General features: G+C 48.3%; 2 protein-coding genes across 2 annotated transcripts; both read left to right on the forward strand.

Annotated features, from left to right (window-relative positions):
• The first annotated feature begins 144 nt into the window (after positions 1-144).
• Positions 145-21,116, forward strand: TTC22 (tetratricopeptide repeat domain 22). The gene is made up of 7 exons (XM_034780326.1): positions 145-1,214; positions 10,191-10,246; positions 12,258-12,373; positions 13,177-13,295; positions 14,541-14,702; positions 17,265-17,417; positions 18,075-21,116. Exons 1-7 carry the CDS (start codon positions 648-650, stop codon positions 18,603-18,605), a joined length of 1,704 nt encoding a protein of 567 aa, XP_034636217.1. The 5' UTR covers positions 145-647; the 3' UTR covers positions 18,606-21,116.
• Positions 21,117-23,193: 2,077 nt separating this feature from the next.
• On the forward strand, positions 23,194-26,787 carry PARS2 (prolyl-tRNA synthetase 2, mitochondrial). Its single transcript, XM_034780177.1, has 2 exons — positions 23,194-23,252; positions 23,849-26,787. Exon 2 carries the CDS (start codon positions 23,868-23,870, stop codon positions 25,293-25,295), a length of 1,428 nt encoding a protein of 475 aa, XP_034636068.1. The 5' UTR covers positions 23,194-23,252; positions 23,849-23,867; the 3' UTR covers positions 25,296-26,787.
• Positions 26,788-27,775: the final 988 nt, after the last annotated feature.

The following is a 27,775-nucleotide window of genomic DNA, read 5'->3' on the forward strand; positions in this document are numbered from 1 at the left end:
CAAATCCACGCTCTCACACCACCCAGCTGAACCAGCCTGTGCAGAGCCCCCGGGGAGGGACTGTGACTGCAGCCCAGTCCCTCCACTCCCCCAGCAGAGCGCTTCTGGCTTCAAACGCCTGGATCTGGTCCAGAAGCGGCTCCGCTGTGCAGTCCGTGGTCAGGCTCAGCTACTGATCCGTTCTGATGGGGGTTTGGAGTAAGGGAATCAGGATTGGGCCCAGGCTGTTTATTTTCAAAGGTATTTTATGGCCTGGAGCGAAACACACAACGCACGTCAACACATTACGGAATACAAACCAAAGAAGGGAAATGGGAGTATGGGACTGATCGCTCCAGCATGCACTGCCAGGAGCAGCCCAGCCCCTGCCCTGCCAGGACCACAGGCAAGAATGGATCCAGCAGACTTTTCTGTTTTAGACTCTTGAGATTCACTGACAGTCCTGGCCAAGCAGGCCCTTGATGAATGACAGGCGTCGCTAGGTGCCTCTCCCATTCAGGACTCCTCCCAGGCTGCATGTGAATCAGCTAAACCAGAATTGCAGGTTTGAGAGAGCTGCAAACATTGTGAGAGAGGAGGAGGGAAAGGCTGGGACTGGGAGACACCACCGCAGCAGCCCTGCATGGGGATATACCCAGCAAGTCCCCATGGAGAACCCGGAGGAAGCCGAGGTGGATATTGACACGCTCATTGATGAGATGGATTATATTCCTGGTCACTTCCACCTGGAGATGAACATGAACTTCGAGCCCTGCTCCCCTGTGAATTTCAGAGGGAGGGACATGAAGCTTAAGCGAGAGAGCCTGATGTATGAGCTAGAGCTTGAGTCTGGCTCCCAGCAATTCGCCGTCAGGAACCTGCTCGGGGTCTTCTCCTTCCACCTGGAGGAGATGGAGCAAGCCAAGGAGATCTTTCTGAGCATCTCCCAGGAGGACCCCGACAACCTAAATACCTGGGCCAACCTGGCCTACGTCTACGACAGGCTGGACAGCGAGCAGGAAGAGGCTGACTGCACCAAGAAACTAGCCCACTTAATGGGCCTGGGCTCAGAAGACGAGTCTCAAGGGGATCCCAGGCTCCGAGCAGCCCGCTGTCTGGCAGAGCAGGGCTACGCTTACGTCTTTGACATTGGGCTTGTGGATGAAGAAGACCGAATGGAGAAACTGACTGCCGGACTCACGTTCTATGATAAGGCTCTTGCTTATGGGCAGCAGGTCAGTCACAGCTCCTACCTATGTGTAGATTGCAGTCTGGTATCACTGGACGTACTTGCCATGTGTCTTTGTAGGGCCTCTATCCTTTGGGCAGAGCAATTCAATCATGGGTTCATTATGATCGCGGGAACCTAGAGTAGGAACTAATTTACCAGCTAATAGCTGAGCTTGGCTATGACAGTGCAGACAAGTATAAGCACAGAGGGAATAAAGTCCTGCCAGGAGAAAGCTTCTGGAAATGGCTCCTATCTTAGTATTCGGCCCTCCTTCGTGCTGTGTCACTTAACATTGTTGATCTCTATGGGCCCGATCCTGCAGATCAGCCCCTATAAAGGCGACACGATTCTGTAGCTGGATGGAATCGTGGAAAGTTTTAAGCCCGTTTTAAGTTACTCTGGTCTTACGTGATCAGAATAAATGGTGTTCTGCACTTCCAGCCTTATCTTCTCTAGCTGTTCAAACAAAGGTGCGTCCTTCTGCACACGCAGTGTGTGGCTGCCCTCTGGGAGCTCATAAAAGGCCAGTGGCTGGTATGCTCACTTAAGGGGAGCGCTTGGGTCAAGAGGTGGTTTTGTTTATTGTTAGAATAAGAATTTCACGGTGTACACTCTCTGAGATATCAGAATAGATGGAGCATCAGTGTAGCATACACATTGAATTTGCTTCAAGACACTAATTGTGTTCTGTTGCAAAGCCACAGAAAATGTCCTTCCTTAAGCCATTCAGCTCAAGGCTTTGTGTCAAGTGCAAATACTTCTCCCAGCCGTGTTTGGAAGGGGCTTCAAGGCCTTCAGCTAGAAGGTGCTATCAAAATGCTCAGAAGTGCTACAGCTCAGTTCATTCTTTAAATTCTTGACAGCAGACATGTTATCTGGGAAGTGCATAACTATTACAGAGAGACAAGGTGGGTGAGGTAATAACTTTTATTGGACCAACTTCTTTGGGTGAAAGAGACAAGCTTTTGAGCTGAGAGCTCTTCAATTGTCGGTAAGTTCAAAAGCTTGTCTCTTTCACCCATAGAAGTTGGTCCAATAAAAGATATTGGCTCACCCATCTTGTCTCTCTAATATCCTGGAACTAACATGGCTACAGCAACACTGCAAATAGTGTTGCCAACCCCCAACATTCAAAAATCACGAGTCAGACCCCAGAAAATCCTGAGATAGACTAAGCAAATCAGGATTTTTACAGCTAATCAATCTCGGATTCTTTTTCTTTGCCTCCTCTTACCTGAGCCTTTAGGCTGCACTCAGGGCACATTTTCAACCTTTTCTTTGCAACCCAGAGGGCTAGAAACTTGCTTTTACTTTTAAATGCAAGCTGAGATTCTCATGGAATCACATCACTCCTGGATCTGGGCTTTAAAAAAATAATCACAAGAGTTAGCAACATTTCAGTGAAGGGCAGAATAGAGAACTCTAGGATAGAGAAACAGATGAAAATGCATAGCAAGAGAATTAGCACTGCATCGTTCTCTAAACCTCCTGTTCTAGGATGTTCTGTTGTTTCAGTGAGATGAAAACTATCAGACCATTTTTTTTCATTTTAATTAGATGAGGGGGAGATGTCACAGGGTGACTGGCCCTTTAAGGGGAGATAGATCCAGGGCCCCACCTGTGACCCACTTAACTTGTCTCCCCAGGTGGAGAAGATGAGCAGTGCCACAAGACAGGCAGGTTGTGTGGCTAGAATCAAGCCTTCTGGGGGTGAAGATAACAGAGAAGCCTGCAGAGAATCAAAGGGGAGACTCCAAGTAGGAAGCCCTCGGAGCTGTTGCTAGATGGAGAGCAGGGAGGAACTCATAGAAGCAGGAGAGCAGCCTGAGCTGCTCAGAGACTCTCCCAACTACCCAGGCAGGAAGAGTTCAAGCCAGCTGGGAGCAGCAGGCAGCGAGGATGGCTGGAAGGTGGAGAGCATGTCTGCTAGAGGAAGGACTCAGCAGGGCCCAGCCTAGGATCACTGCACCAAGGGGTGGGAGCCAGCTAGGAAGGCTAGGGGCGTTCTTGTGTATCCAGACCCCGAGAAGGGGTGTTACAGGACACATGAAAGACCTATGCTGAAGTTACTGGGAGCCCAAGAGGGGGAAACTGAGGCAGCTGCTAGCCTGAAGCCAGAATGGGTAGGCAGTGCTGCTACAGGTGATTCAGCAGCTATTTAAAATTCTGCAGTCTGGCACTAAATTTTTCACAGTCCCAGTTCTGCACAAAGTAGGGGGTTAGTGTTGCAGGGCCACTCCGTGTGACTCAGGCAACGGTCTAACACCGAGCGCTGTCACTTAGCGCATCACTGAGGCTACTGTCATAAGTGGACTCATCGACAGCACGAATGGGGCACTATTGTGTTATAACACAGCAACATGTGTGGTGTAAATGGAGCCCTTCCCTGTGTCCAGTCCCAAGTCTGCAGCCACCAGACCAAAGCAGCAATTATCAGAAAGGTGTGAGCTTTCTCCCATCAATAACATTATTCCCTTGTAAACACTAAGGGCCAGATTCTCAGCTGATGCATATCAATGTCCCTCCATTGATTTCAGGAGAGTGATTCCAACATACATCACTTGCAGATCCAGCCCTGGCACTGCTGATCCACTTATCCAAACCACCCGGTTTATGTACCCGCCTCTGCCAGCCACTCTATTCTCTGTGCAAGGACACTGCCTAGGAAAAAGGTTGTGAATATACAAAATAATTGACTCTTCTATCAGCTATTCTGTGCATTGCTCAAACCATTCCCGTGCTGGCCACCAGCCTGAGAAAGTAGGAAGGGAGTGCTGTTTACAATGTTGACAGCTGCAAAAATGTTGGAGCCATGTGGGCAGGTTGTAGGATTCTGAGGGGCTCCTAGTAAATCTAGTCCAGCAGCATTCATACCCTTCACTTGAATAATCTCAGGCAGATCTTATCTACGGTAGGGCCTTGTGGAATTGTAATTCAACTAAAGCCCTGCAGCCCTGGGGAAAGTGGGTGCAGGAATCCTGCAGGTTTTGTCTAAACTGCCTACAGGTGTCCCTGCCGGTGAGCAGCCCAAAATAACATCTCTGGCAGTGTGGGGAAAGGGGCAGGTTTCAATTTAAAAAATGAGGATTTGAATGGCAAATCTGGAGAGGTTAGCAAAAGCTCAAGCAAGACTTTAAGCCCCAGCCCTGCACTGTTCAGTGGGAGCGCCAAGAGGCATTGTTCAGGCAGGTACTCTGCCTCCCAGAGATCCGGGTCAGCACAGGCATCACTCTGTTACAGGATGCACTGTCTGCTCTGCTGCACAAGGGAGTGGAGGCATACGCCTTCCCCCTCTGGAGCCATGAGTGCTAGCCTTGTGCGGGCTGTGCGTTCTGCACGGCACTGGGTCCACGGCAGGTGTGAGTCTGTCACTACTCCAGCTGCAGAGGCTGGGTCTTTAGTCCAGGTTGTAGCTGCTTATGCTTTTTAAGTCTGGAGATCCCTGGTTCAGTTTCTGGGGTGTTGGTCAAGATGGTGGCTATCAAACTTGCACTTAACAAAGCACAAAGGCCAGGATGGGCAGCGTCTTTGTGCCCTCTCCCGCTTTCTCGCTCTTCCACTGAAGGCCAGGCACAACCTAGCTCCAGAGAACGTAGCCAGGCGGCTTGCCAGGAGTGATGAGTGATTCTGAGTCAGCTGATTAGACATTCCTCAGTGGAAACTTTTCCGAGAATGCCGATCGGTCAAACTGGAAAAGTTTCGCGGCAATGGCTTCTTTTTGACCAAGTTCTGATGGATCCCCCCCCGTCAGGCAGGTTTAGAAAACTGCCTGGTTTCCTACCAGCTCACCCACCCAGCCCTCCGCAGCCTACCAGGGCAGCCTGGGTTTCCAGACTCTAAGCTCTCAGGCAGCCTGCCTGGTGGGGAGCCAAGAAGCCCTGGGAACTGCGACTCCGAAGCTCCAAGGCTCTGTATTCAGCTGGGGCCCCCAGACTTACAGCTCCCTGCCAGTCTACCAGGTGGTTGCCAAAGAGCCAGGAGCTTCGGCGCACCAGCTAACAGCTCCTCAGCTGCCAGAGCTACCAGAGTCCTCGGCTCAGGGACAGCCCGGTGGGCAGAATGCCCCTCAGCTGGGGTTCCATTCCCTTTAGATATCATATCATATCCTATCTCCTAGAGCTGGAAGGGACCTTGAAAGGTCATCGAGTCCAGCCCCCTGCCTTCACTAGCAGGACCAAGTACTGATTTTGCCCCAGATCCCTAAGTGGCCTTCTCAAGGATTGAACTCACAACCCTGGGTTTAGCAGGCCAATGCTCAAACCACTGAGCTATCTTTCATGGAGACTTTCAAAAATGTTGGGTTCCATTCCAAATTGAAACATCCATCCTCCCTCGAACACAATCCCCTTTTTCCGCACAGCTCTAATTTTGAGATACCCAATTTGAGCCACTTTAGAGAGACCTGTTTTTCAGAGGGCTGGTTGCTAAGCACTTTTTACAGACACCCCCTTAGGCATGTCTCAAGGTGGACATCCAAAAAGTTAGGCACGAAAATCATGTGTCGAAATCCTTTCTCATTTAGTGCTGGCTGCTTCCTTCTACATCGTGATCCATAATCTTGCTAGGCCGTTTAAGGTACAGGTTTATTTTATTCATATGCCCAGATAAAATGAACCCACAAAGAAATCAAAAAAGAAACTTAAGCTGAATACCTTCTAAACAATCCAGCCAGCTCAGTGCTCTCCAAACCCATTAACCTGCAAAATCTGCTCCGCCGCCAGGTCTAAAGGGAATAGCAATTAGCACTTTGCCCACAACCCATTACAATTAAATGCAAACAGAGCCACCAGATGGGAGTATAGATCACAAAGCTGGTTCACTTTCAACAGATCATGGGCAAAGTACCAGCAACGGTGCTTGGTTCAGCTTCAGCCAAGGAGGAGGAATGGCCTTTGCAATTGTATTCAGTTCTTCTAATGAGCTAGGAGCGCAAATTCCCTCCCTCCAGTAATCTGTTACTTTCAACCTCAGGATCCCCACATGCTTCCCAGGCAATCTATAAGATCTTCACAGGTGCTGAGTACCCACAAATCCCATTGAAATCAAGGAAGTTGAAGGTGCTAAGCAGCTGATTCAGCATTCCTAACGTGGGTATCAGTGGAGGCTGAATGAGCAAGGGCCTGTAGAAACTCTTCTCCCGTGAATGAAAGGCAGCCACCTCTGGGGGAGTGGTGGCAGGCGGCTGGAGCACGGCATGTTGCACAACAGCTGGGATGGGGAATGCTGGCCAACAACTGTCCGCAGGGCAAACTCCTGTTGTTACAAAAACGTGCCATGAGATGTTTAAAGTCAGATTGGCCCTATTAGGGCATGTCTACATTGCATGCTAAGCTCGGGCTCCAACTTAGGTTTCAGCCAAGTCCCTTTTCTGTCCACACATACATCAGTCTGACTCGGGTCAGCAAGCACTCAGGACCCAGGTCCTAGGACCCTCCTAGTGGGGTGGGTCAGAGCCTAAGGCTAGATCTACACTACGGGAGCGGGAGAGGGGGTCGACCTAAGATACACAACTTCAGCTACGTGAATAGCATAGCTGAAGTTGCGTATTTTAGGTCGACTTACCTGGCTGTAAGGACGGCGGCGAGTCGACCGCTGCCGCGCCGCCATCGACTCCGCTTCCGCCTCTTGCCGCGGTGGATTTCCGGAGTCGACGGCAGAGCCATCAGGGATCGATTTTATCGCGTCTTCACTAGACGTGATAAGTCGATCCCCAATAGATCGATTGCTACCTGCCGATCCACGTGCCCTAAGTCCTGCTGTGACTTGGGTCCAAGCGCTGTCATTTTGCAGTGTGGACGCAGGTCAAGCTGCAGACCCAAGTCAGAAGGTCTGCAAAGTGCAGTGTGGATGTGTTAGCACAGCTGTGAAAGCTGGGTCCAGGTTTACAATGCAATGTGGATGCAGCATGGGCTTGGAAACACCAAGTCCACAAGCCTGGGTCCCAGAGACCCAGGTGTACAATGCAATGTAGACATACCCCTGGACACCAGCCCACCTTAGGATGCTGTGGAGCCTCCTGCCCCACAGGGGAAAAGCATTGTGCTGTAGGAAGACATAAGACTCCCTGGAGCTTCCCAGCACACAAGGTGAGCACATCTACTACCCCATGTCTTAGCAGAGCGGGCTGGCTGCAGAGGGTGAGCAGGGCAGTGGCTTCACCTTCTGCCCACCGCCACCATCTCCTCTCAGGAGCCTAGTGCCCCAGGGACATCTCTGGACTCGGGAGAGCCCCAGGCTGCCCATGCACAACACTCACAGCCTTGACTTCTAAGGATCCTCCCAAAGGGAATTGCCTGGCAGTCACTTCCTTGGCCACAACAGGATGAGGGGGTCAGCGCAGGCAGGGAGGGAGGCTGTGCTCTTGGAGTTTGGAACCAGTCGCTTGGCTCACAAAACTGTCCCTTGGGGCAGCTACCCACCTGGAACACTGTTAGCTGGCGTTTCTGCAGTGAACTGGCATTTCTGCTTACAGCAGCAGGCTAAATATCAGCCAAGTGCTTTCAGATATTTATAGTGCACCGAGAAATCTCTTTCATTGGAACGTATTTCTGCCACCTACGCGGTATTAGATCCAACAAGCCGACAGTTCTTCACTGCAGAATCTCCTGGCTATTTCGAAAGCTTTATATTTGTGCGTCTGTTATTCCTGTCATACGTCCCCATTTGTCCTTCCTTTACACACCAGCGAAAGATGTTAACACTTTGCACCTCTGCAGCTGCTGCTGTTTGAGCATCTCAGAGCACTTTGCAAACATGAATAAATTTAGCATCAAACCCTCTCTGAGGACGGCATTATTATTATCCCCTTGTAGCAGATAGGGAACCTGAGGCACATGAGTTAAATCCTTGTCCTACAGAGTATATAGGAGTTTTCACTTCACTGGGGGGCCAGGATTTAACACTGCAGATTTGATGCTCCAGGGCCTTGCACCTTGTGTGTTATTTACACCAGTGAAAAGTGGGTGCAAACACAATCGGAGCAGACTGGCAACTTTTATAGCAACTCTGCACAAGAGTGAAAGCCTGCACAATGCAGAGACAAAGTGGGTGAGGCAATATCTTTTATTGGACCCAACTTCTGTTGGGGAGAGAGACAAGCACAGACTTTATCCTGAGACTAACACGGCACCAACAACACTGTGTGCACAGTGCAGTTACCAATAAGACTCTGAACTGAGCAAGGCGACAGAGAAGGCCTGTGGGAGAGCTGAGAACAGAACTCCAAAATCTCCTGATTCCCAGCACTGTGCTGTGCTCGAGAGACCATCCTTTCTGCAAAGTGAGTGGAGACAAATCAGCCCTCACCTCCTGCTCCCCGCGCACTTGCATGAGGCAGCAAAGATGGTGTGTGTAACCCTCGCTAACCCCGCAATTCCTTGCTCCCTGAATCCTCAGCACAGGGCAGGAAGGCAATGCTTTGTTTGGGAAAACTGTCCATTTGGTTTCTCCACCTCGCTGGTGCAACTGGCTGGCTGGGCCTGTGCTGGCTAAGCAGCTGTTCACGCCAGAGACGCAGTCAGCAGCTACAGTATGGAATCGCTCTGTTCTGGGTACGATAAGCGGGAGCCAGGATTGTTGTTGTAAGGCATTACTCTGCCTCAACCTTCGGCTTTCGTCACAAGAACACGCTAAACCAGCCCCACCACTTGATCCCCCAGCATGTGCTGTCTTCTATGTGTCAGCCTCGGAGACTTGTGCTCTCTGGGGCAGGGGCTTGCTTTCTTTGTGTGCCCTATGCAGTGCTGAGCGCAGTGTGAATAATATAAGTAACATCGAGAACGTTGTTTGCTCCTTTTAATTGTATCTGCGTCCACCTCTTGGAAACTGCTCACCTGGCTAGTATTGCAATCCATAACCCATTGCGTTATATACTGTCCACCAAGACTTACCCCATTGCACTGTCCTGTGCAATTTCCATTTAAACAGAAAGCATCCTCTTCTCCGTGCAGAGTGAGGGGACTGTGCTGCAGGCAAAGAACCCGACAAGCCTGGTCTCCATGTTGCTGGCCCAGACTGGCTCTGCTATGTGCCATTTTTAAACACAGTAATGCACACAACAACCTTGTAGGACGCAGACTTAGACAGATGCACACTTCATGGAAACCCACTTCTAACCTGCACAGAACAGAGTAAACACTAATAAATCACCCTGAGTGGAATGGTATAGCCTGGCTGCAGAAATAGGGGGAAGAGAGGAAATCCGTGTGTCTGGGAGGACACCTGCATTCAGGAAGTGCCTTTTAATGGGTAGACCTGTGGCCCGGGAGTCGGGATTCCTGTGTTCTAGTCCCTGCTCGGCCACTCCTCAGACCATCCATTTCCCCCTCTGTAAAATGGAATGATTAGTGCTTTGCTTGTGAACCAATTGCCATTGACACTATAGACTTCAAAGGGTTTTACAAAGGTGGATAAGCATTACTGTCCCTTCTTACAGATGGAGAAACTGAGGCACAAAGATTTGCCCAAGGTCTCACAGCAAGTCCTTGGCAGAGTCATAAGCAGACTCCTGACTACCAGCTCTTGCTTCAGGCACTAGACTACAGCTGCCCCTCTCTGTAGGGTACTCCCTTAGTGGGTTGAGGATTCACTCGTGTGTTTACAAGGTGCTTTGAGATCCCTGAATGAAAGTGCAACATCCACTGTGGAACTTAGAGGCCGTTGTGAAAGGGCAGAGGTTTGCATGACATACTGAACTGGTTTTGAAAGGGACTATCTCTGTTTAAGAGGGAACCTCTGTGTCAGATTTTGCCTTGCTAAAAACTCATGGAGCGCCAATGGCGCTACACTGATTTACACAGCTGAGGATCTGGCCCCGTGTCTTTTATTGAATAGCAAAGTAAGAAGTGTTTTGAATGTTGCTTTCCTGGCAAAGTGCATGTTCGTCTTGCCTTGGGACGTCTAGTTTCATAGGCCAGTGGATTCAGGAGGGCGATTTTCAGGTGTTAATGATGACTTTCCTACAAACCTTTCCCTATTTTAGATCCCCCTGGAGGAGAAAAGAAGCTGGTACTTCACTATGGCCACGCTGTACATCAGGTAAGAGAGGGAGTGCCTGGCATGGAGCTGGAAGAAGAGAGCGGAACAGCACCGAACACCTTCTTCAAGGGTGCCATAAGAAATAAACAGCAGCAGGTTACAGTGGAATGGGGGAGTTTGCCTGCAACCTGGCAGACCATCTGCTTTGTTTCTTGGGAAGTTGTAGCAAGGACTATGAGATGCCCAAGCCTGGCTCAACCAAGACAAAGGCATTGAGAGCAGGGACCGATAGCTCCAGTGTGGGATGGATTGTAACTGCCCCAGGTGACAGGTGCTAGTTAACATCTCTCTCCAGGTGAATTAAACACCCAGTCTATTCAGACCCCATTCAGGACACAATCAAAATCCCTAGTGACCGATCTCCTAGAGCGATCTCTTTGAGCCACAAGCCAGAGAATTTCCTTAGTCGTTTCTTCACTAGGGTGTTTAATTTGTTCTGGGTTCTTAGGGGCATTTTACCTTTGATTTCCCCATGGGAACTCCTCACAGCCAACATTTCCCGCTCTCTGGTGACCATGGAGGGGAGGTGGTGTGTCCCTGGCTGTGGTGCACTATGGGAGATGTTTCTTCAGTGGGATCAGGATTTGCCCAATGGTGCAGAGAAAGGGATTTTCACTCTCTTTTTATTGCACAGCAAACCAGAGCACACCCCTCTAGTGAGGCCTGGGCTAGCAAGCGGTGGAAAACAGGTAATGCATCAGGGGAACTGAAACCAACTTAGCATCACAGTACAATGGTGCCAAATGTCAGGGGGAAGTGGATTCCACAGACAGAGGAGGACTTGTATAAACGACTCAGAGGGAAATCCTGGTTCCATTAAGCTCAATGGCAAAACTCTCAATTACCTCAGTGGGGCCCAGAGTTCACCCTATATCAGACTTGTTCTTTCATACTGCCTGGTAGGAGAAGGGGCTTCATAGAGAAACTCAGATACCATGGTCATGGGCACTGAATTAGTGGATTACGAGGGCAGAGTTCATTCTACCTGGCACAGGGTGGCTGGCCCTTTAAAGGAGTTGGGCCTAGCCCTCCTTTGCCTAGTTACCTGCCTCTCTGGTGATGACTCTGAGGCCAGGGATCAGGTGATAGATTGCAAGTCACTGGGCCCAGATCCACAAAGGTATTTAGGCTCCTAAATTCTAGGCCTTGGGCCTTAGATAAAAGGCCAAAGAAGCAGCCCAGCTGAGAGTGAGACCTGCGGGAGACTCTGGGTCCGGGCCTGATTTCATGAGTTGGATTTGTGTTGTGCTGTTTGATTTGGAGAAATAAAACTCAGCCCTTAAGAAAGGATCTGAAATTCTGCCCTGAGCCACCTCCCACACACCAAAACTGCTGCTGCTGAAGTCACGGAAAGTCACAGAATCCGTGACCTCCATGACAGACTCGTAGCCTTAATTATAGACTATAATTTATAGTTACAGCTAACAAAAAGGGCATCAGATGGGAGATAAAACCTCATGTTTCAGGGCTCAAAACGATTTATAACTAGTAGGGATTAGGATTAGACTTTTGTGGGTGGCAGATTACCCCACATCTACCTACTGCAGGGTTCTTACACTTCCCTGTGAAGTGTCCGGTGCTGGCCACTGTCAGAGACAAGATACAGGGGTGTGATCCAGTCTGGCAACTCCCTATGTTCCACGGTTGCCATGCAGTGGAGAATCAGGCTCCTGAGTTCCAGTCCTGACTCTTTGTTGACTCGCTGCGTAACCTTGGACAACTCGCTCTACCTCCCTGTGCCTCAGTTTCTAGTAAAGCAGGGAGAACATTATCCACCTCTGAGATCCTTGGATGAAAGGTGCTGTGTAACTGCGAAGTCTAATTAATAGTAGTGCGTTTGCTGTCCTAGGGTGTGACACATGAGCTGTGACTAGTAAGCCACTCCCACTGACTGCAGAAGTGTACCCTAATACTGAGCAATCAAAGCACTATTTGCTAAGGAAAGTAGTCCTATTGATAGAAGTATTTGTGTAGCTAGGAGCCAGTAACCAAACCACTCCTGCTCTTACAGATTAGATGGGATCCTGATGAACAAGGGAAATGATGAGCAAAAGCGGCTGCCCTCCTTTAACAGAACGCTGGCTCTGCTTCGACAAGTGACCAAGTCCTCAAATTCTCACTACAGAGGTATGAGAACCGGCTCATTCCAGGCACACTCCATGGCTCTGCACAAGAAGCAGGGCTCAGACCACAACTCACCAAGCTTTTCACACCCGCCTGCCTAAGGTTAGGCTCATACATGAACGTGGCCTTATATGCAGAAGAGCTAAGTATCTACAAATCCCATCTCTGGCAGCTGCTAAGGCCCCGATTTCAGCAGGTTACTTAAGCAAAGGTTACTTAAGCTAATTTTAAGCACATGAATAGTCTCATTGAAGCACATGGAACTAGTCGCATACTTAAAGTTAGTCACGTACTCAAGCACCTTGCTGATCAGGGCCTAAAAGTTATCATACGATGGTTGTTGGGTGGCCTGGGTGAAATAAACTGATGGTCTCAGTCCAGTTCCTAGTCAACAGAGATCAGGGAAATAACGTTTTCAATGGTAGCACAATTGCTGTGTATTGGCAATCTCAGCAGAGAAGCCAAGGTGAAAACAGATTCCGGGAAGTGACCTATGCTCTGACCCCTTAGAGATCTGGGGTGTGGTCGAAGTACATGGGTGGGGCAGCGTGTGGGCAGCTTGCACTGTCACTCTTCATGCTGCAGATAAACCAAGTACTCCAGGCTCCTGGGCACTTCTCAGAAGCACTAAATTCACTAAACTAACCTGACTTTGGAAAGCATTTTTTGTCAAAGCAGCTCAGTGAATTCATGTTTCCAAAGTGAAACGCCCCATCAGCCTGATTGTGCAGGATGGATAGCTTCTAATGTTAGTGTCTTTACTGCTAACCTGCTCTGACTTCTGTTCTCCACCCCCCACCCCCCAGCTCTGGCCTGGTGCTACCTCGGGATGTTGCTGGAAAGGAAAGAGACGTTTTCCACCACCCCGATGGGGATCCATGACTGTGGTTACTCTGGGACTGGGCCCCTTGATTGCTTTGGCAAGGTGCTTTTTTTACTTCATTGTTAGCGTGTAACAAGAAGACTTGGGGAAGACCCCATTACACCTACATCCCCGATAAGCCATGCAGATTGCCATTTCTCTCCTCCGCATTCCCTTCTTATCTGCTCCTTCCCTGTCACCCCATCCCCATGCCTCCTTTCCCCTACGCCGAGGCACTCCAGTCAATTACTTTGGAGTTTTAAAAAAATAGCACGTAGAAAATTTAAGATGCTTCCTGTTTCTGAGGTAAGAACTGTGTCCTGACTTAAATAATGTAGATGCTGAGGTGCTTATTAGTCCAGGGTGTCAAGGCCAAGTCGTGAGCAGCCAGATCTAGTGGTCAGAGCTTGAGTCCACAGTCAGGAGTTGAGAGTCAGGCTGGGTCAGGATACCGGGAGATCAGAATCACAAGCCAGAGGTCAGGAGCCGAGTCAGGTCAGGATACTGGAAAGTCAAGCCAGGGGAGCGGGAAGCACCCAGTCCAGAGCATGGTGAATCCCAGTTGTTCAGACAGCTTTCCTGTTCCTGACTTAAGTAGGGCCAGTGAGCCAATCGGCTGCTCTGGGACTTCATCAATAGGATATCAGGGCGGACCCTCAAACTGGGTCTGTGTTTCCTGGGTCAGAAGTTATCAGCAGGTTGCCAAATGGAGGGTTGAAGCGTGGCTGCTCCTGTGGGCCTGGGTTTGAGGCCATGGGTTATGACACAGGGTATGGTTACTACTGAGTTAGCAGAAGGAATCATTGGATGGTGGCTTTTCTAGGCCAGACTCTGATGCCTCTCCTTACAATGGGTAGCTTATGCTCAGCCAATGATCCCGTTGACTCTAATGGGGCTGGAGCATGCATGGAGAGAGGTGCTACTCAGTGAGATAGGGGATCAGAATCTGCCCCTAAATATTTCTGAGAAATGACTGGGTTTTTCTTCTTCCTCTTGTTGGCTAGGTGAAATGAGAAGTTGAGGCAACCATGTTTGTTGAGGGCATGTAGATGCCAAGCCCTGAGGGCAGCAGTAAACGGAGTGCAGGAATCTGCCTATTTAAAAGTACCGCACCATTGTGAGTCAGTACCAGTGCAGCTTTTGACTCATCATCTGAGTCACAACAAACTCCAGTCACTCAGTCACAAAAGCCAGTCTGTGAATAACACAGACGGTCCAATTGAATCAGGGATGTTTCTGGGCCTTTGATCAGTACAGTAAGGGGCAGTTCACTGATGGGAATATGTTTTGCTTTCTTGGTTTCAAAAGGCAATAGAAATAGCTAAAGACAATCCTCCCACACTAAACCGACTGGCAAAAATTTTCCACTTCCTGGGCAAGCAAGATATGGCTATGGGAATCTGCAATATGGCGCTAGATCTCCTACAAGATCCGGAGCTCAACTGGCAGGCCTACTGCACGCGGGCCAAGGTACGTTGCTTGTCTTTGACACCAAAGTCTGAACCAAGAGCCAGAACAGCCCCTACCCTGGCCAGGGACTGGCCTTGTGGCAATATTTCTAGCAACCTCGTCATTTGAACAAGATTTGAGGCTATGCTAAACTTACCAAACAAACCCAACAACTCACATTTCTGTCTATGTCGTTTTGCTTGATTTCTGGAGTCTTCTGGAGTGGCACCTTGCACAGGCTTCAGCTTGTCCTGGGAAGCCCATTGGAACATACAATTTTTTTCTGAAAGGGACTGCATCCTCACCTTAAAAAAGTACGGCTCCGTTGTAGCAAAGCGCGTAAGCACTTTTGTCACTTTCAGCACATGCGTAGTCCCGCTGACTGACATGGAACTATTCACCTGCTTACAGTGAAAGATGTGCTTATGTGCTCTGCTGAATAGGAGTGAGATCCTCATGTGCTGAAAGTGAAGCAGGTGCCTAAAGTTCTGCTGAATTGGGGCCTAAATTTAAGAAACTAAGTAAACATGTGCATTTAGTACCCTTCATTTCCTCTTCTAACCTGTTGTGCAGTGTTGCTCTGTGATGTGAAACAGCTGCCATGTTCCACCCCAGAGGTGGCTGTATATCAGTGGTGGGTGAAATGATACCTCTGTTTAGTTTGTTACTCACTTTGGGACACTTCTAGATAAAAGGCATCCCAGGAGATGTACACCGGTGCTGTAAATATTAATAATTATGGAAACTGATCTGGCCCATTGAGGTATCAACATTTCTCATTCGCTGTCATTACACAAGAGCAGGTTGGTGGGATCTTGGGCCTGATCCAAAGCCCATTGAAGTCAATGAGAATCTTCCCAGCAGCTTCAATGGCCTTCAGATTGGGCCCCAAATCACAGGAAGGCACTTGAGTTCCAGCAGAAGGTAATGCTGGTTTCCTGCCACTCTCCACCCAGAATAAAAACCTACCACTGCCTCCCTCCTTCCAGGAGCCAGCCTGACTCTATGTGTTTCCATTAAGGGCTTTATTTGACAGAAGATCTATGAACTTCCAAAATGCAGAATCCCAGTGTAAGGCCATTGATCTGCTTTTCAAGCCCTGCCAGCCGAGTGCAGTCAGCCAACTGGAGAGGGCATTTGCCAAGATCCGCAGCCTCTCTGTGCCACTGGTGAATATTGGAGGCATCATTTGAATAAGCATCTTATTCCCTGAGCGGCTTGCCAGCTGATTCACCCAGGATACAGGGCCCCAGGGGAGATTTCTCTTGGAAAATGGGGCTCACCAGGCCTGGCCTTGTACTCAGGAGTCAAATTCCTCTTTGTGATCTGAGGAGCCTTTCACTGATATGGCCAGTGGAATTCCACTAGGGATTCCTGATAGCTTCTTTTCTAGCGTTTAGCTTCAGCTATCATTGTCCTGGGCTATGTGATGTGATAGTCAAAGCAGTCACCCAAAGGGAAAATAAGCTGGGGAGGATGGATGGTCTCATAGTTAAAGAGCCAGCCTGGAGATCTGAGTTCAGTGCTGGCTCTGCCATGAACTCACCTAGGGTAACATTTTCAAATGTTAACAAGTGACTTAGCCATCTAAGTCTAATTTTCAGGCATTTGGGAGCTGAAGTCCTATTGACTTTGAATGAGACTTAGGCTCCTAAATCATTTACGATCTTTTGAAAGTGTTACCCTCTACCTGTCTGTACCTGGGTGTCCCCATTTGTACAGTGGTGATGATGATTCCTACCTCAAATAGCCAAGAGTATTGTTACTGGTTATTTCCTATTATAACAGCAGCAAAGTACTGAAATGGGAGTTGGTTGGTTGGTTTTTAAATAAACCTGAGATTAATTCTCACTTTATTTATTTTTTAAGACATGAAATATTCAATTCCTTAAGAAATAAATTACCTCACAAGTGAATGTTCAGGCTGTCCTGGGTATCCTTAGTGTGTGGCTAGACCTGTCCTTCAAAGGAGGTTTCTAATTTCTCTTGAAGCTCAGCTGCATGCAGGTATGAGGCCAAAAAAATGCAGCATTAGGGCGGTTTCTGAAAGCCAGACTGTGTCTTAAATAGACTCAGCTTCAGAAGACTACAAAACAATATAAAACAAAGGGCTTGATTCTGCAGTTCTTACTAAGTTAAAACTCCTCGGATCGCCAATGGGGTGCAGTGGTGCAACTGACAGAAACATGTAGTGCTCCCATATAGAATAGAATAGAATATATTCTATTCATATAATAGGATTATTAGATCAATTGGTAGTTACATCCTCATCACTGTGAAAGGGGATTCCAGTAACTGGTCAACACATCTCCAGGAGGTGTGTGGAAATATGTTGTCTTAGGCACTCAGACACTTTGGTGATGGGCAAGATAGATAGCTCCTTGGCTCATGTAACTTGGCTTGCAGTGGAGCTACACTGAGGATCTGGCCCAATGTGTTCCTTTTTTTTTTACTAATATTAATATATTTAGTGCTATATATGTTAAAATGGCCCTATAAGCATGAACTAACCCCAAATATTGTGGCAGGAGGAATAACACTGAAACTGGATGTATGCCAGAATGAGTTTCCTCCTGTGTTTAGATCCACATTAAGCTCTATCTGCGAGATCTGGAACGTGCAAAGATGGGTTTGGGAGGCATGCCAGACAGGAAAAATCTCACCAGTGCTAAAGAGGACCTTGAGAGCGTTGTAAAGGTTTGTCCGTGCTTGAAGACATACCTGGACATAGGCCAGGTGAGTAAATACACAGATGCTCTCCCAGTGAGATCAGCTTCTGCTTTTTTCATGTCTTCATGTTTTTATTTACATTCGCTACTTAAAAAACAAGAAGAACAATAGAACATAGAAACCCTGAAGGCTCAGTCCTGGCTCTTAGGGTATGTCTGCACAGGAAAAGCTGAACAAGGGCTAGCCTACACAAGCTAGCTTGAATCCAATTAGCAGTGAAGATAGCTCAGTGTGGGGTCCTGGGTGGGCTAGCGAGCCATGTATGGACTCAGGGTCCTTGCTGGGCTTCTACTACCTGTGTTGAAGCCCGCACCGCATTGTCTTCACTGCTGTTGTTACCAGTGCTAGCTGGATTCACGCTAGCTTGGGCAGGCTAGCCTGTGCACACCTTCTGCTGTGTAGACGTACCCTAAGAATCAGTGTGGGGCCGGAGGTGGAGGGAGGTGAACTGGGGTGCTCAAATGATGGTTGTGTATAATGTATGCAGACTGGCCCAGAGCCTCGACTATGCCGTGGCCACTTTGCGTGGTCCACTGGTGGATTCTGCTAACGATTGTTACCCTGGCGTAGTGCAGTCTTCTCAGGCAGTAGTAAAAGGCTCTGCAGTTTCCCTGTAAACCACGGCTGTGAATCTGCAATCATTCTGTCATTATGTCCTTCTAGGTCTACTATTACATGGGTGTTGATGCCATGCAGGAACTATTCCCAGTGGACGAGACTGCACTGGACAATGCTTTGGAGTTCTTTGCGAAAGCTATGGAGTTTGACCTGGGAGATACACTACCGGAAATACAGCTGCTTAGGGGGAAATGCCTGCGGCTTAAAAATGAGGAGTCCAATGCCATTGGGTGCTTCAAACGAGCCATAGAACTGGACGATGTGGGCTCCACCTACACAGAGAGTTTCCGGTGCCTGATGGAGACACTCCTTATACTGTTCAGTCAGAAGAGGGTGAATGCCGAGATGCTGATGCAGGAGGTGGAATTGTGGGTAAAGAAGGCTGAGGAGAAATACTCAAAGCAGCGTGTCCGCCAGGAACTAAGACTGGTGTGTCGCAATCACACAACAGAGGTGATCGAGCTCTCCAAAGCCATGGTCACCAGAGGGAATACCGAGCTGGTGAAGATGCTGTTTGAGACAATAAAGACTGACTTTTCCAAGCCCAAACTAAATGAGCGATCACTCTCCTTCTGAACAACCGACGTTGGAATCACGTCATGCAGCACAATAGCCTCCTGGCTGATACTGTCTGAACACACCTAGCTCTCTCAGATCTCATCAAACAGGCAGTAGACAATAAGCTAACCATTTAACTCTTATCCGCAGATCTCTGAGCAGTGTGCAGAAGTGGCCAAGTATTACTGTCTCTGTTTCACAAATGGAGAAACTGAGGTACAGACCAAATAATGAAAAGTGATCTCTATTATGGGTGTCTCCAATTTTTGAGTTCACTCGAAGCTGTGAGTGCTCAACCCCTCTGAAAATCAGGCTCCAGGTTTCTCAGGATGGACCTGGTCTGAAATGTGCTCAAGGCCACACAGCAAGTTACTGGCAAAGCTGGAAGTAGAATCCAGATCTCTTGCTTCCCAGACTGCCACCCTATCCGCAGGACAACTCTGCCTCCATTACATTCTGGGGATGTGATATCAGCCACTGTAGAATAGCCTCTGTGCTGGTGTTGGTCTGCACTCAATTATCCTCCTTTTCATTAAGCGAATGCAGCTAATGCAGAGCTCTGATCCTGCAAACTCATTGGGAGTTGAGGGTGCTTAGCACCACGTAGGATCAGGCCACAATCCTTGGATTTCATTTTAAACAAATGAATAGCACATCTGTTAATAAGGTAAGAAAGATTTTAGTGCAGGAAGGAAACATGATCTGTTGAATACTAGACAATCTCATATGTTCAGTCTTTTCTACCTTACGCTTTTATACTGCCTCCCATCACCATAGTATCTGATCCCCAACTCAGCCCTGCACTGGTTGGGAATCAAACACAGATCTCCCATCCTATGGTGATAAGCGCAGTATAAAGACCTGTATGAAATAGACACATGCACAGTGAGAATTTTACCACTAAACCACCCATACTAATAACTGAACTAATGATGGTGGTTGGGGGCTCCTGGGAGCACCTAAAATTCTTCTGAATTGGGATGAAGTTTGAGGTGCTTTCTCTGCCTCTGAGGGAGTCTCTTGATACTGCTGACTCTGGCCTGGTGCTCATAAAAATACTTCTGAGGGGCAAAGATCTTCCAGTTGGGGTGCATCAGATGGCGCAGAATGCTGGGAAGAGGATATTTTCCTAACTCAGGGCAAGGGTTTCATCTCTTTCTCTTTCTCTCATGAATGTCCTCTGTATATTTTAGTGGAACAAATTATATACCTTTCCAGCAAAGCTGTGTTTAATGTAAGTTTCTTTGTCTTGTGATTTTTGCCTCATTCTCTGGTTTTACATGAGTTCTGAGAAAGCATTTTGTTTCAAATGACTAGATTCTCTCTCCTTTTCCGTGGGTGTGCATATCTCCAGCACCTAGGTTTATCACGGAAATGTTTGTAGGGGTAACTGTTAGCAGCACATCACTGAGCCATACGCATATTTTGTTTTATGTGAGGTGCTCTACCTAATTTTACTGGATTTCTAATGGAGTTTTAAAGATATGAAAGGCGCTTTCCATGATAATACTCTGAGGGCCTAATCTTGCTTCCATTAAAATAAGTCACAAATTTCCCATTTTCTTTGATGGGAAGAGAATGAGGCCCTGGAACAAGAACTTAATTACAATAACAAACAAGAACCAAGACACAGAGTTGGGCCTCTTTCCATCTGCACAACAATAATGGTATGTAGAAACCACCTGGGCACAGTGGGGTCCAGATAACCATGTTTACTCAATACACACAACATGCAAGGTCAGTTATACAGATATACTGCTACTCTGGCAGCTTTCTAAACCATAGAACACAGTGAGCACTACTAGAGGGTTCACAAACTATTTAAACAGATACTACCCAATTCCTATACGCTAAACAGAACAATGAAAGGGCCAAGGGGCCCTGCCTGCATTGTGGTTGAAATTGGGCTGCTGTTTCTCTGCCTTTTAGGATGCTCCCAGGTTATTATTACCTGGTAAAGCCTGAAATTAATTATCCTCAGTTTCTGAGAATCGCTCTTAAAGTATCCCAGCTTCCAAGTAGCGGTACAATGAATTAGCAAGTAGGTATGTGAACCACGGCTCTCTGCTGGATGAAATCAGCACTGCTTAGCTGTTTGTTGCCACCTATAGGTGGTAATTTTCCTTTAGCTCAAGTGGTAGTGGCTGTGAGTTCTACCCCAGCTATTGCTGTAAAGTTCCAAATGGGCATTGAAATGGAATGCGCAGCGCCGTAGGGCTGGGGAGATACAGCATGGTGACAGTCACAAAGATCCTATATGGCCATGGATTTGTTACAATATTTATATTTCCTGTCAACATAATTTATTAAATGAAGGTGATAACATTTGTTTAGCAACGTATGACTCATCAGTAAAACAGACAGATGGAAACCAAATTATATATTACAGAGGAGACAGATGATGTGTTTCGTAAGGCATATGTGAATAACGGCATCAAATAACATGTAGTCTTATAGCAGCTCTATCAATATTTACTGGGCGGGCAACATGTAAATAAAAGTGGCTGCATATTGATTTTTCATTGAATAAAGACATTTACACTGTGAAAGTGTAAAAAGGGACAAGCTTGCCTTTTCTTCCACGTTGCTACTGTCTTCTGAAATTGTTTCAATCATTATTATCTTTATTGCCTACAAGCCCCAAATGAGATCGGGGCCACAATGTGCCTGGCGCTATTTACACACACATAACACAAAGACTGTCCCTGGTGCAAAGGGCTTACAATCTAAGTCTGTGATGAGATACAACAGGTGGATACAACAAACAGGGTGGGGGATGAAAGGGAACAGTAAGGCGGGTCTTATTGCTGTCAGAAGCAGCGGTCACAGCACACCAGCTATTTAGGAATATGTTGCCTCATTTCAAAGCAATGTCTGTAGAAATTAATTCTGCTGCATTAATGTACCTACTGGCCACTCTTTCTTGACTGACAGCTGAGGGCAGCTCCATGCACTCGCTGCTTGACAGCCGTTATCCCACCCCTCAGAGGGAGGGAGGGGAGAGGAGAGACAGCCTGTCACGGTACCTCAGCAGCAAGCCTCTGAGCCCAGGTCAACAGACTCAGGCTTGTACTAATAACAGCTGTGTAGAAAGTGCTTCTAAGTCATGGCTCATGCTGGAGCTTGGGCCCTGAAGCCCACCCTCCTCCCTAGGCTTCAGAATGTGAGTTACAACATCTTCACAGCCAACTTTAGTGCTGTAGCCTAAGCCGCAGTCTGTTGACCTGGGATTGGGAGGCTCACTGCCGCAGGCTGAGTAGACACACACACGTGCCCTTAGTGTCCCCACCTACCCAGGCCTCTTTCAGAGGGGCTACAGCCTGGAGGGATGTTTCTCTCCTCCCAATGGTTCCATGGCCCCAGAGAAAGGGTCACAGGTGCTCTTGCTTACCCCTCTTGCCGTTTCCAATCTCCAGCATGGAATCCTTTCTCCAGTCCTTTGCTGGGGGCAAAGAGTCTGATAGGTCCCCAAGGAGCCACCAACTGGATGCTCAGACCTGGTCCCCGCCTGCCGTGTTTGAGACATTGTGCCTGGCAACATTTTCTGCATGTTGGCAATTCTGCAATACCTGGCTCTTTGATAAGGGCTGAGGATGCAGCATGCTTCCTTTTCATTAACATTCTGTGAATGTTGACATGCATGCAACATTCACAGAACACACTTTGTGTCAAATTACTGCTCAGTCTGGAGTTAATAACTTGAAGCCAAGTATCAGAGGTGTAGCTGTGTTAGTCTGAATCTGTAAAAAGCAACAGAGGGTCCTGTGGCACCTTAGAGACTAATAGATTCTGTTAGTCTCTAAGGTGCCACAGAACCCTCTGTTGCTTTTAACTTGAAGCCAGTTTGCCATGTTGAAATATGCTCTGATTCTGCCCCGTGCAGCCAACCAGAAGCGTTCAAAAATCACGAGTCAGGCCCCCAAAATCAGGAAGACATTTTTAACAGTTATAAATGTGTGTGTGTGGGGGGGGGTTATATGTTGCCTTATGGGTTTTGAGCTTCTAGCTTACACATGAGTCACATTTTCCAGCTTTTCCCCACAACCACAAGGGCTAGTGAGTTACTTTTTTAAAAAAATGAAAGCTGCAATTCTCACATAATCACATGACTCCAGGCGCTGGTGCTTTCATGAAAACGCCAAATTTTGCCAAATGTGCTAACATTGCCACCATGGGCGATACCGCCCCCTAGACCTGAGAGCGGTACAGCAGCTAGAGCCTGCCAACGTGAACAGCACAGGAATGCACTGAGCAGTGCACCTCCAGACAGCAATTTGTGGCACCTTCGAGACTAACACATTTATTTGGGCATAAGCAATGACATCATTGCACACTAAATTTCCGTATTTAACGATTCCCTCCCCAATGAAGGCGGTCCAGGCGGCCGGTGACAGCACTGATCATAGAGTTCAGCCTCCCAGCGGAAGGAGAGTCTCCACTGGAAGGAAGTCCCTGCTCCAGCCACCCTCTCTCTACGGTGTCACGAAGACCGGCTTCTTCCGGCATATCCCCTGAATTGAGCCGTTTCGGGCTCTGGGGGCATCACGTGCCACGGAACTTTCTTTCTGATTGGCTAGCTAGACCCAGCCTCCGGGAAGCCTGTTTTGGCGCATGCGCCCATCGCATGGCCCTTGGCGGGCCCTTCAGGCGCGGCGGAGGGCCGGGGTGAGGCGGCGGCTCGCGGGCGCGGGGTAGCCCCGGGCTGGGTTTGAGGAGAGGTTGTGCCGGGGTCCAGCCGGCAGCTCCAAGGCCGTTGCCCCGGGAGCCGCCACCCTTCCCGGGCCTGTTGCGCAGCGCGTAGCCGGGAGTCCCGCAGCCGCTCCCGCTGCAGACTCGCCGGGGCCCAGCGCCTGCCGCGCCCTGCCCCGGTTAGACACCCGCGGCCTGAGCCGCGCCGGGACCCCGCAGCGGGGACCGCGCTGCTCCGAGCCCAGCGGGGCCCCCAGAGACCGCGGGGCCCCGCGTGGGATGCGCCGCTCCGGCGGGGTGGGGAGGTGCCCGGTCACAGCAGCCGATGCTCCGTTTTATGGCAAACACCGGCGGAGGCGGGAGTCTCTTGTCTCTGCAGCCTGGGCCACTTGGGTCAGCATGGAGCATGGCATGCCAGGGGGTGGGCCACACCTCCATGAAGTTGGCTGCAGCCTGCCCCCGCTTATGTCAGTGGAAGATGGCCCTCGCTTGGGATGTTCCTGAGCGAAAATAATTGATGTTCCTATGGCTATGGTAATGCTTTATGTGCATGGCACTCTGTCCCCCTGCAGGTTTGACTGAGGTTCCTCCATGGCTCCTGGGATGGAATGGCTGCTAAGACGATGGAAGGAATTGCTTCCTGGTCTGACAACCCGTGCCCTCCAGAGGCAGTATCGCTATAGATGTCACCATGGCCCCCCTCACAGAGCAAAGCGTCTGGTGCTGTCCCAGCTCTTTCAGCCTCTGAATCTTCGAGAGGTTGGGCTGGAGAGCAAACCTGACGATCTGACATGTAAGAGTCAGAGGCTGATGATACAAGCAGGGTTAATCTACCCCTCTAGCCCCGGCTGCTACTACTACATGCCTTACACTGTTCGAGCAATGGAGAAGCTTGTCAAGGTGATAGACCAAGAAATGCAGGCTATCGGGGGGCAGAAGCTAAATATGCCCAGTTTAAGTTCTGCAGAGCTCTGGAGAACCAGTGGGCGGTGGGATTTAATGGGCAAAGAGCTCTTCCGACTTGCAGACAGACACAGCAAAGAGTACTGTCTGGGGCCAACTCACGAAGAGACCATCGCAGACCTGGTTGCCTCCCAAGCGAACTTGTCTTACAAGCAGCTGCCGCTCCTGCTATATCAGATAACACGGAAGTTTCGAGATGAGCCCAAGCCCCGTTTTGGCTTGCTGCGCAGCAGGGAATTCTACATGAAGGACATGTACACATTTGACACTTGTGAGGAAGCTGCTCGCCAGACCTACAGCCTGGTGTGTGAGGCCTACTGCAACGTGTTTAACAGCTTGGGGTTCCGCTTTGTCAAAGTGCAGGCAGATACGGGCAGCATTGGGGGGAGCATGTCCCACGAATTCCAGCTCCCTGCAGGCATTGGAGAGGACAGGCTGATGATCTGCTCCAACTGTAGTTTTTCAGCCAACGTGGAAACAATAAATCCTGACCAGACAGACTGCCCAGTTTGCAAAGGAAAACTGTCTGAGAGCAAAGGGATTGAAGTTGGGCATACGTTTTATCTGGGCACCAAGTACTCTTCTGTTTTTAATGTCAACTTCCACACTGCCCAAAACAAACCTGTCCTAGCAGAAATGGGTTGCTATGGCTTGGGCATAACTCGGATTCTGGCTGCTTCTGTCGAGGTGCTTTCAACAGAAGACAGCATCCGTTGGCCAACCCTCATTGCACCTTACCAGGTCTGCTTCATTCCCCCTAAGAAAGGCAGCAGGGAAGAGATGGGTGCGGTGCTAATGGATAATTTATATGACAGTATTGTCGAAGCCGTGCCTCAGATTAAAGGGGAAGCTGTGCTGGATGACAGGACTCATTTGACCATTGGTAAAAGATTAAAAGATGCTAACAGACTTGGTTACCCGTATGTTATAATAGCTGGGAAGAAAGTTTTTGATAATCCCCCCGAGTTTGAAGTTTGGAATCAAAACAGTGGCGAGATCATGTTCCTTACTAAAGAAGGTGTAATTGAATTGCTAAGTAAAGTGCAAGTTCCCTGACCTTCCAGTCTTTGGTCTGTGATCCTTGATGTTTTACCCATATCTAAATGTATCTAGTTCCCTCTTTAAGGATTATAGTTACAGGTGAAAGATTACTCTTGTTTGAGTGGAAACTACACATGACTTCCCGTGTTGCTAGGAACTGAGGCTTGTTTCTATTAATGGCACATATTTGGCTTGAAATCTAATTGATTTCAAAAGATGAGTTTAAAAGTACTTTCAGATCCTTCACTTGTGTCTGAGTCTCCCTGCTAACTTCTGTGGCTTCACAGTCATGTTTCCCTGTTCTTTTTATGTTTTTTCTCACCCTTATTGCTGTGTAAAGGATCCACACAAACAGAGGGGAAAACCAACCATGGCTTTGATCCTGTCAAGACTTACATATGCTTACTTGTATTCACAGAAGTAGTGCCATGCGTGAGTAAAAATGCAGGTTCAGGCCCTAGTGGTCTGTACAAGGGCAACAGTGAAACTGACTAGACACAGATTTGTCAAATGTACAAAGGGGAGAGGATGAGATTCTTCACTGATCTCTTTCAGATGTTGCATTCTCACATCTTGTTTAATGGTAATAGGTTTTAAAAACAAAACTTGAGACAGATGTTTGTCCTAGTTTTAGTTAACTGTCTTCTCCCTTTAATTTGAGTCCAAATGCTAACTCTGAAGGTTAATAGGAATACAGATTTAATTAAGTTTTACAGATACCTAACCCAGAAAAATAGTGTTCAAAGTGCATTAGAAATGTTAATCTGAATTAATTAAATTAAGAATATCATCAGTCACTACGACCCAGTCCTGCACTCAGATTCAGGTGGGAGGACTCTGGCACTAGCATATAGTCTCATACCCTAGTGTTAGGGTGCCTAGGTGTAGGGATCCCCAACCTAGAGTTAGAGTTCCTATGTGTAGGCCACTTGGAGTTTGTGTTAGGTTTCCTATGGGTAGGGCTCCAGTCCCTCTGGTTAGAGTTCATATAGGTAGGGCTCCCCATCCTAGGGTTAGTGTTTGTATGGTTAGGCCTCTTGGAGTTAGGGTTCTTATGGGTAGGTCACTTGGATTTAGGGTTCCTATGAGTAGGCCACATTGAGTGAGGGTTAGGGTTCCTATAGGTGGGGCTCCCCGTCCCAGGGTTAGGGTTCCTACATGTAAGGATCCCCACCTAGGGTTAGGGTTCCTATCGGTTAGCCACTTGGAGTCTGCGTTAGGGTTTTTATGGGTAGAGCTCCCCACCCTAGGGTTAGGGTTCCTATGCATAGGGCTCCCTGTCCTAGGGTTAGGGTTCCTATGGGTTGGGATCCCCATCCTAAGTTTAGGGTTCCAAAGGGTAGATCACTTGTAGTTAGCGATAGGGTTATGGGCAGTGTGTGTAGAGCCCCCCTTCAGGGACGCTAACCCTTGGCTACACCCCTTTCTATTGCGTCCCCTCTCTGTAGCTGGAGCCCTGAGACCCCCTGCCCCATCCTCGGTCAGAGGAGTCCCAGGATGGCCGGCGGCCCGAATGCACCCCCACACACACCTTGTCCGGAGCTATGAGCCAGGCAGAGCCCCACCCCCCAACTACCCGGAGGAGTCCTAGGCCAGCCACAGCCTGGATCTCCCCCCACCCCCTATCTGCCCGGAGGTACCCCGAGTCCCCCCACCTGCTCAGTTTTGTATCATCTGCAAATTTTGCCACCTCACTGTTTACCCCTTTTTCCAGATCATTTATGAATATGTTGAATAGGATGGTCCCAGTACAGACCCCTTGGGGATATCACTATTTACCTCTCTCCATTTTGAAGACTGATAATTTATTCCTACCCTTTGTTTCCTATATATTAACTTCTTATCAATCCAGGAGAGGATCTTCCCTCTTACCCCATCACAGCTTACTTTACTTAAGAGCCTTTGGTGAGGGACCTTGTCAAAGGCTTTCTGAAAATCTAAGTACACCATATCCACTGGATCCTCCTTGTCCACATGCTGCTTGACCCCCTCAAAGAGTGAGGCATGATTTCCCTTTACAAAAACCATGTTGACTCTTCCCCAACAAATCATGTTCATCTATGTGTCTGATAATTCTGTTCTTTACTATAGTTTCAACTAGTTTGCCCGGTACTGAAGTTAGATTTACCAGCATGTAATTGCTGCAATTACCTCTGGAGCCCTTTTTAAAAATTGGCATCACGTTAGCTATCCTCCAGTCATCTGGTACAGAAGTGGATTTAAATGATAGGTTACAGACTACAGTTAGTATTTCTGCAATTTCACATTTGAGTTCCTTCGGAACTCTTGGGTGAATACCATCTAGTTCTAGTGACTTATTGCTGTTTAATTTATCAGTTTGTTCCAAAATCTCCTCTAATAACACCTCAATCTGGGACAGTTTCCCAAACTTGAGCCATTCTTTTTAGGTGACAAATTTGAGGATCTCTGTCACATCCTCAGCCATGAAGAGCGATGCAAAGAATTAATTTAGTTTTTCCGCAATGGCCTTATGC

The sequence above is a fragment of the Trachemys scripta genome, chromosome 8 (assembly GCF_013100865.1).
Source record: "Trachemys scripta elegans isolate TJP31775 chromosome 8, CAS_Tse_1.0, whole genome shotgun sequence".
In the NCBI taxonomy this organism is placed as follows: Eukaryota; Metazoa; Chordata; order Testudines; family Emydidae; genus Trachemys; species Trachemys scripta.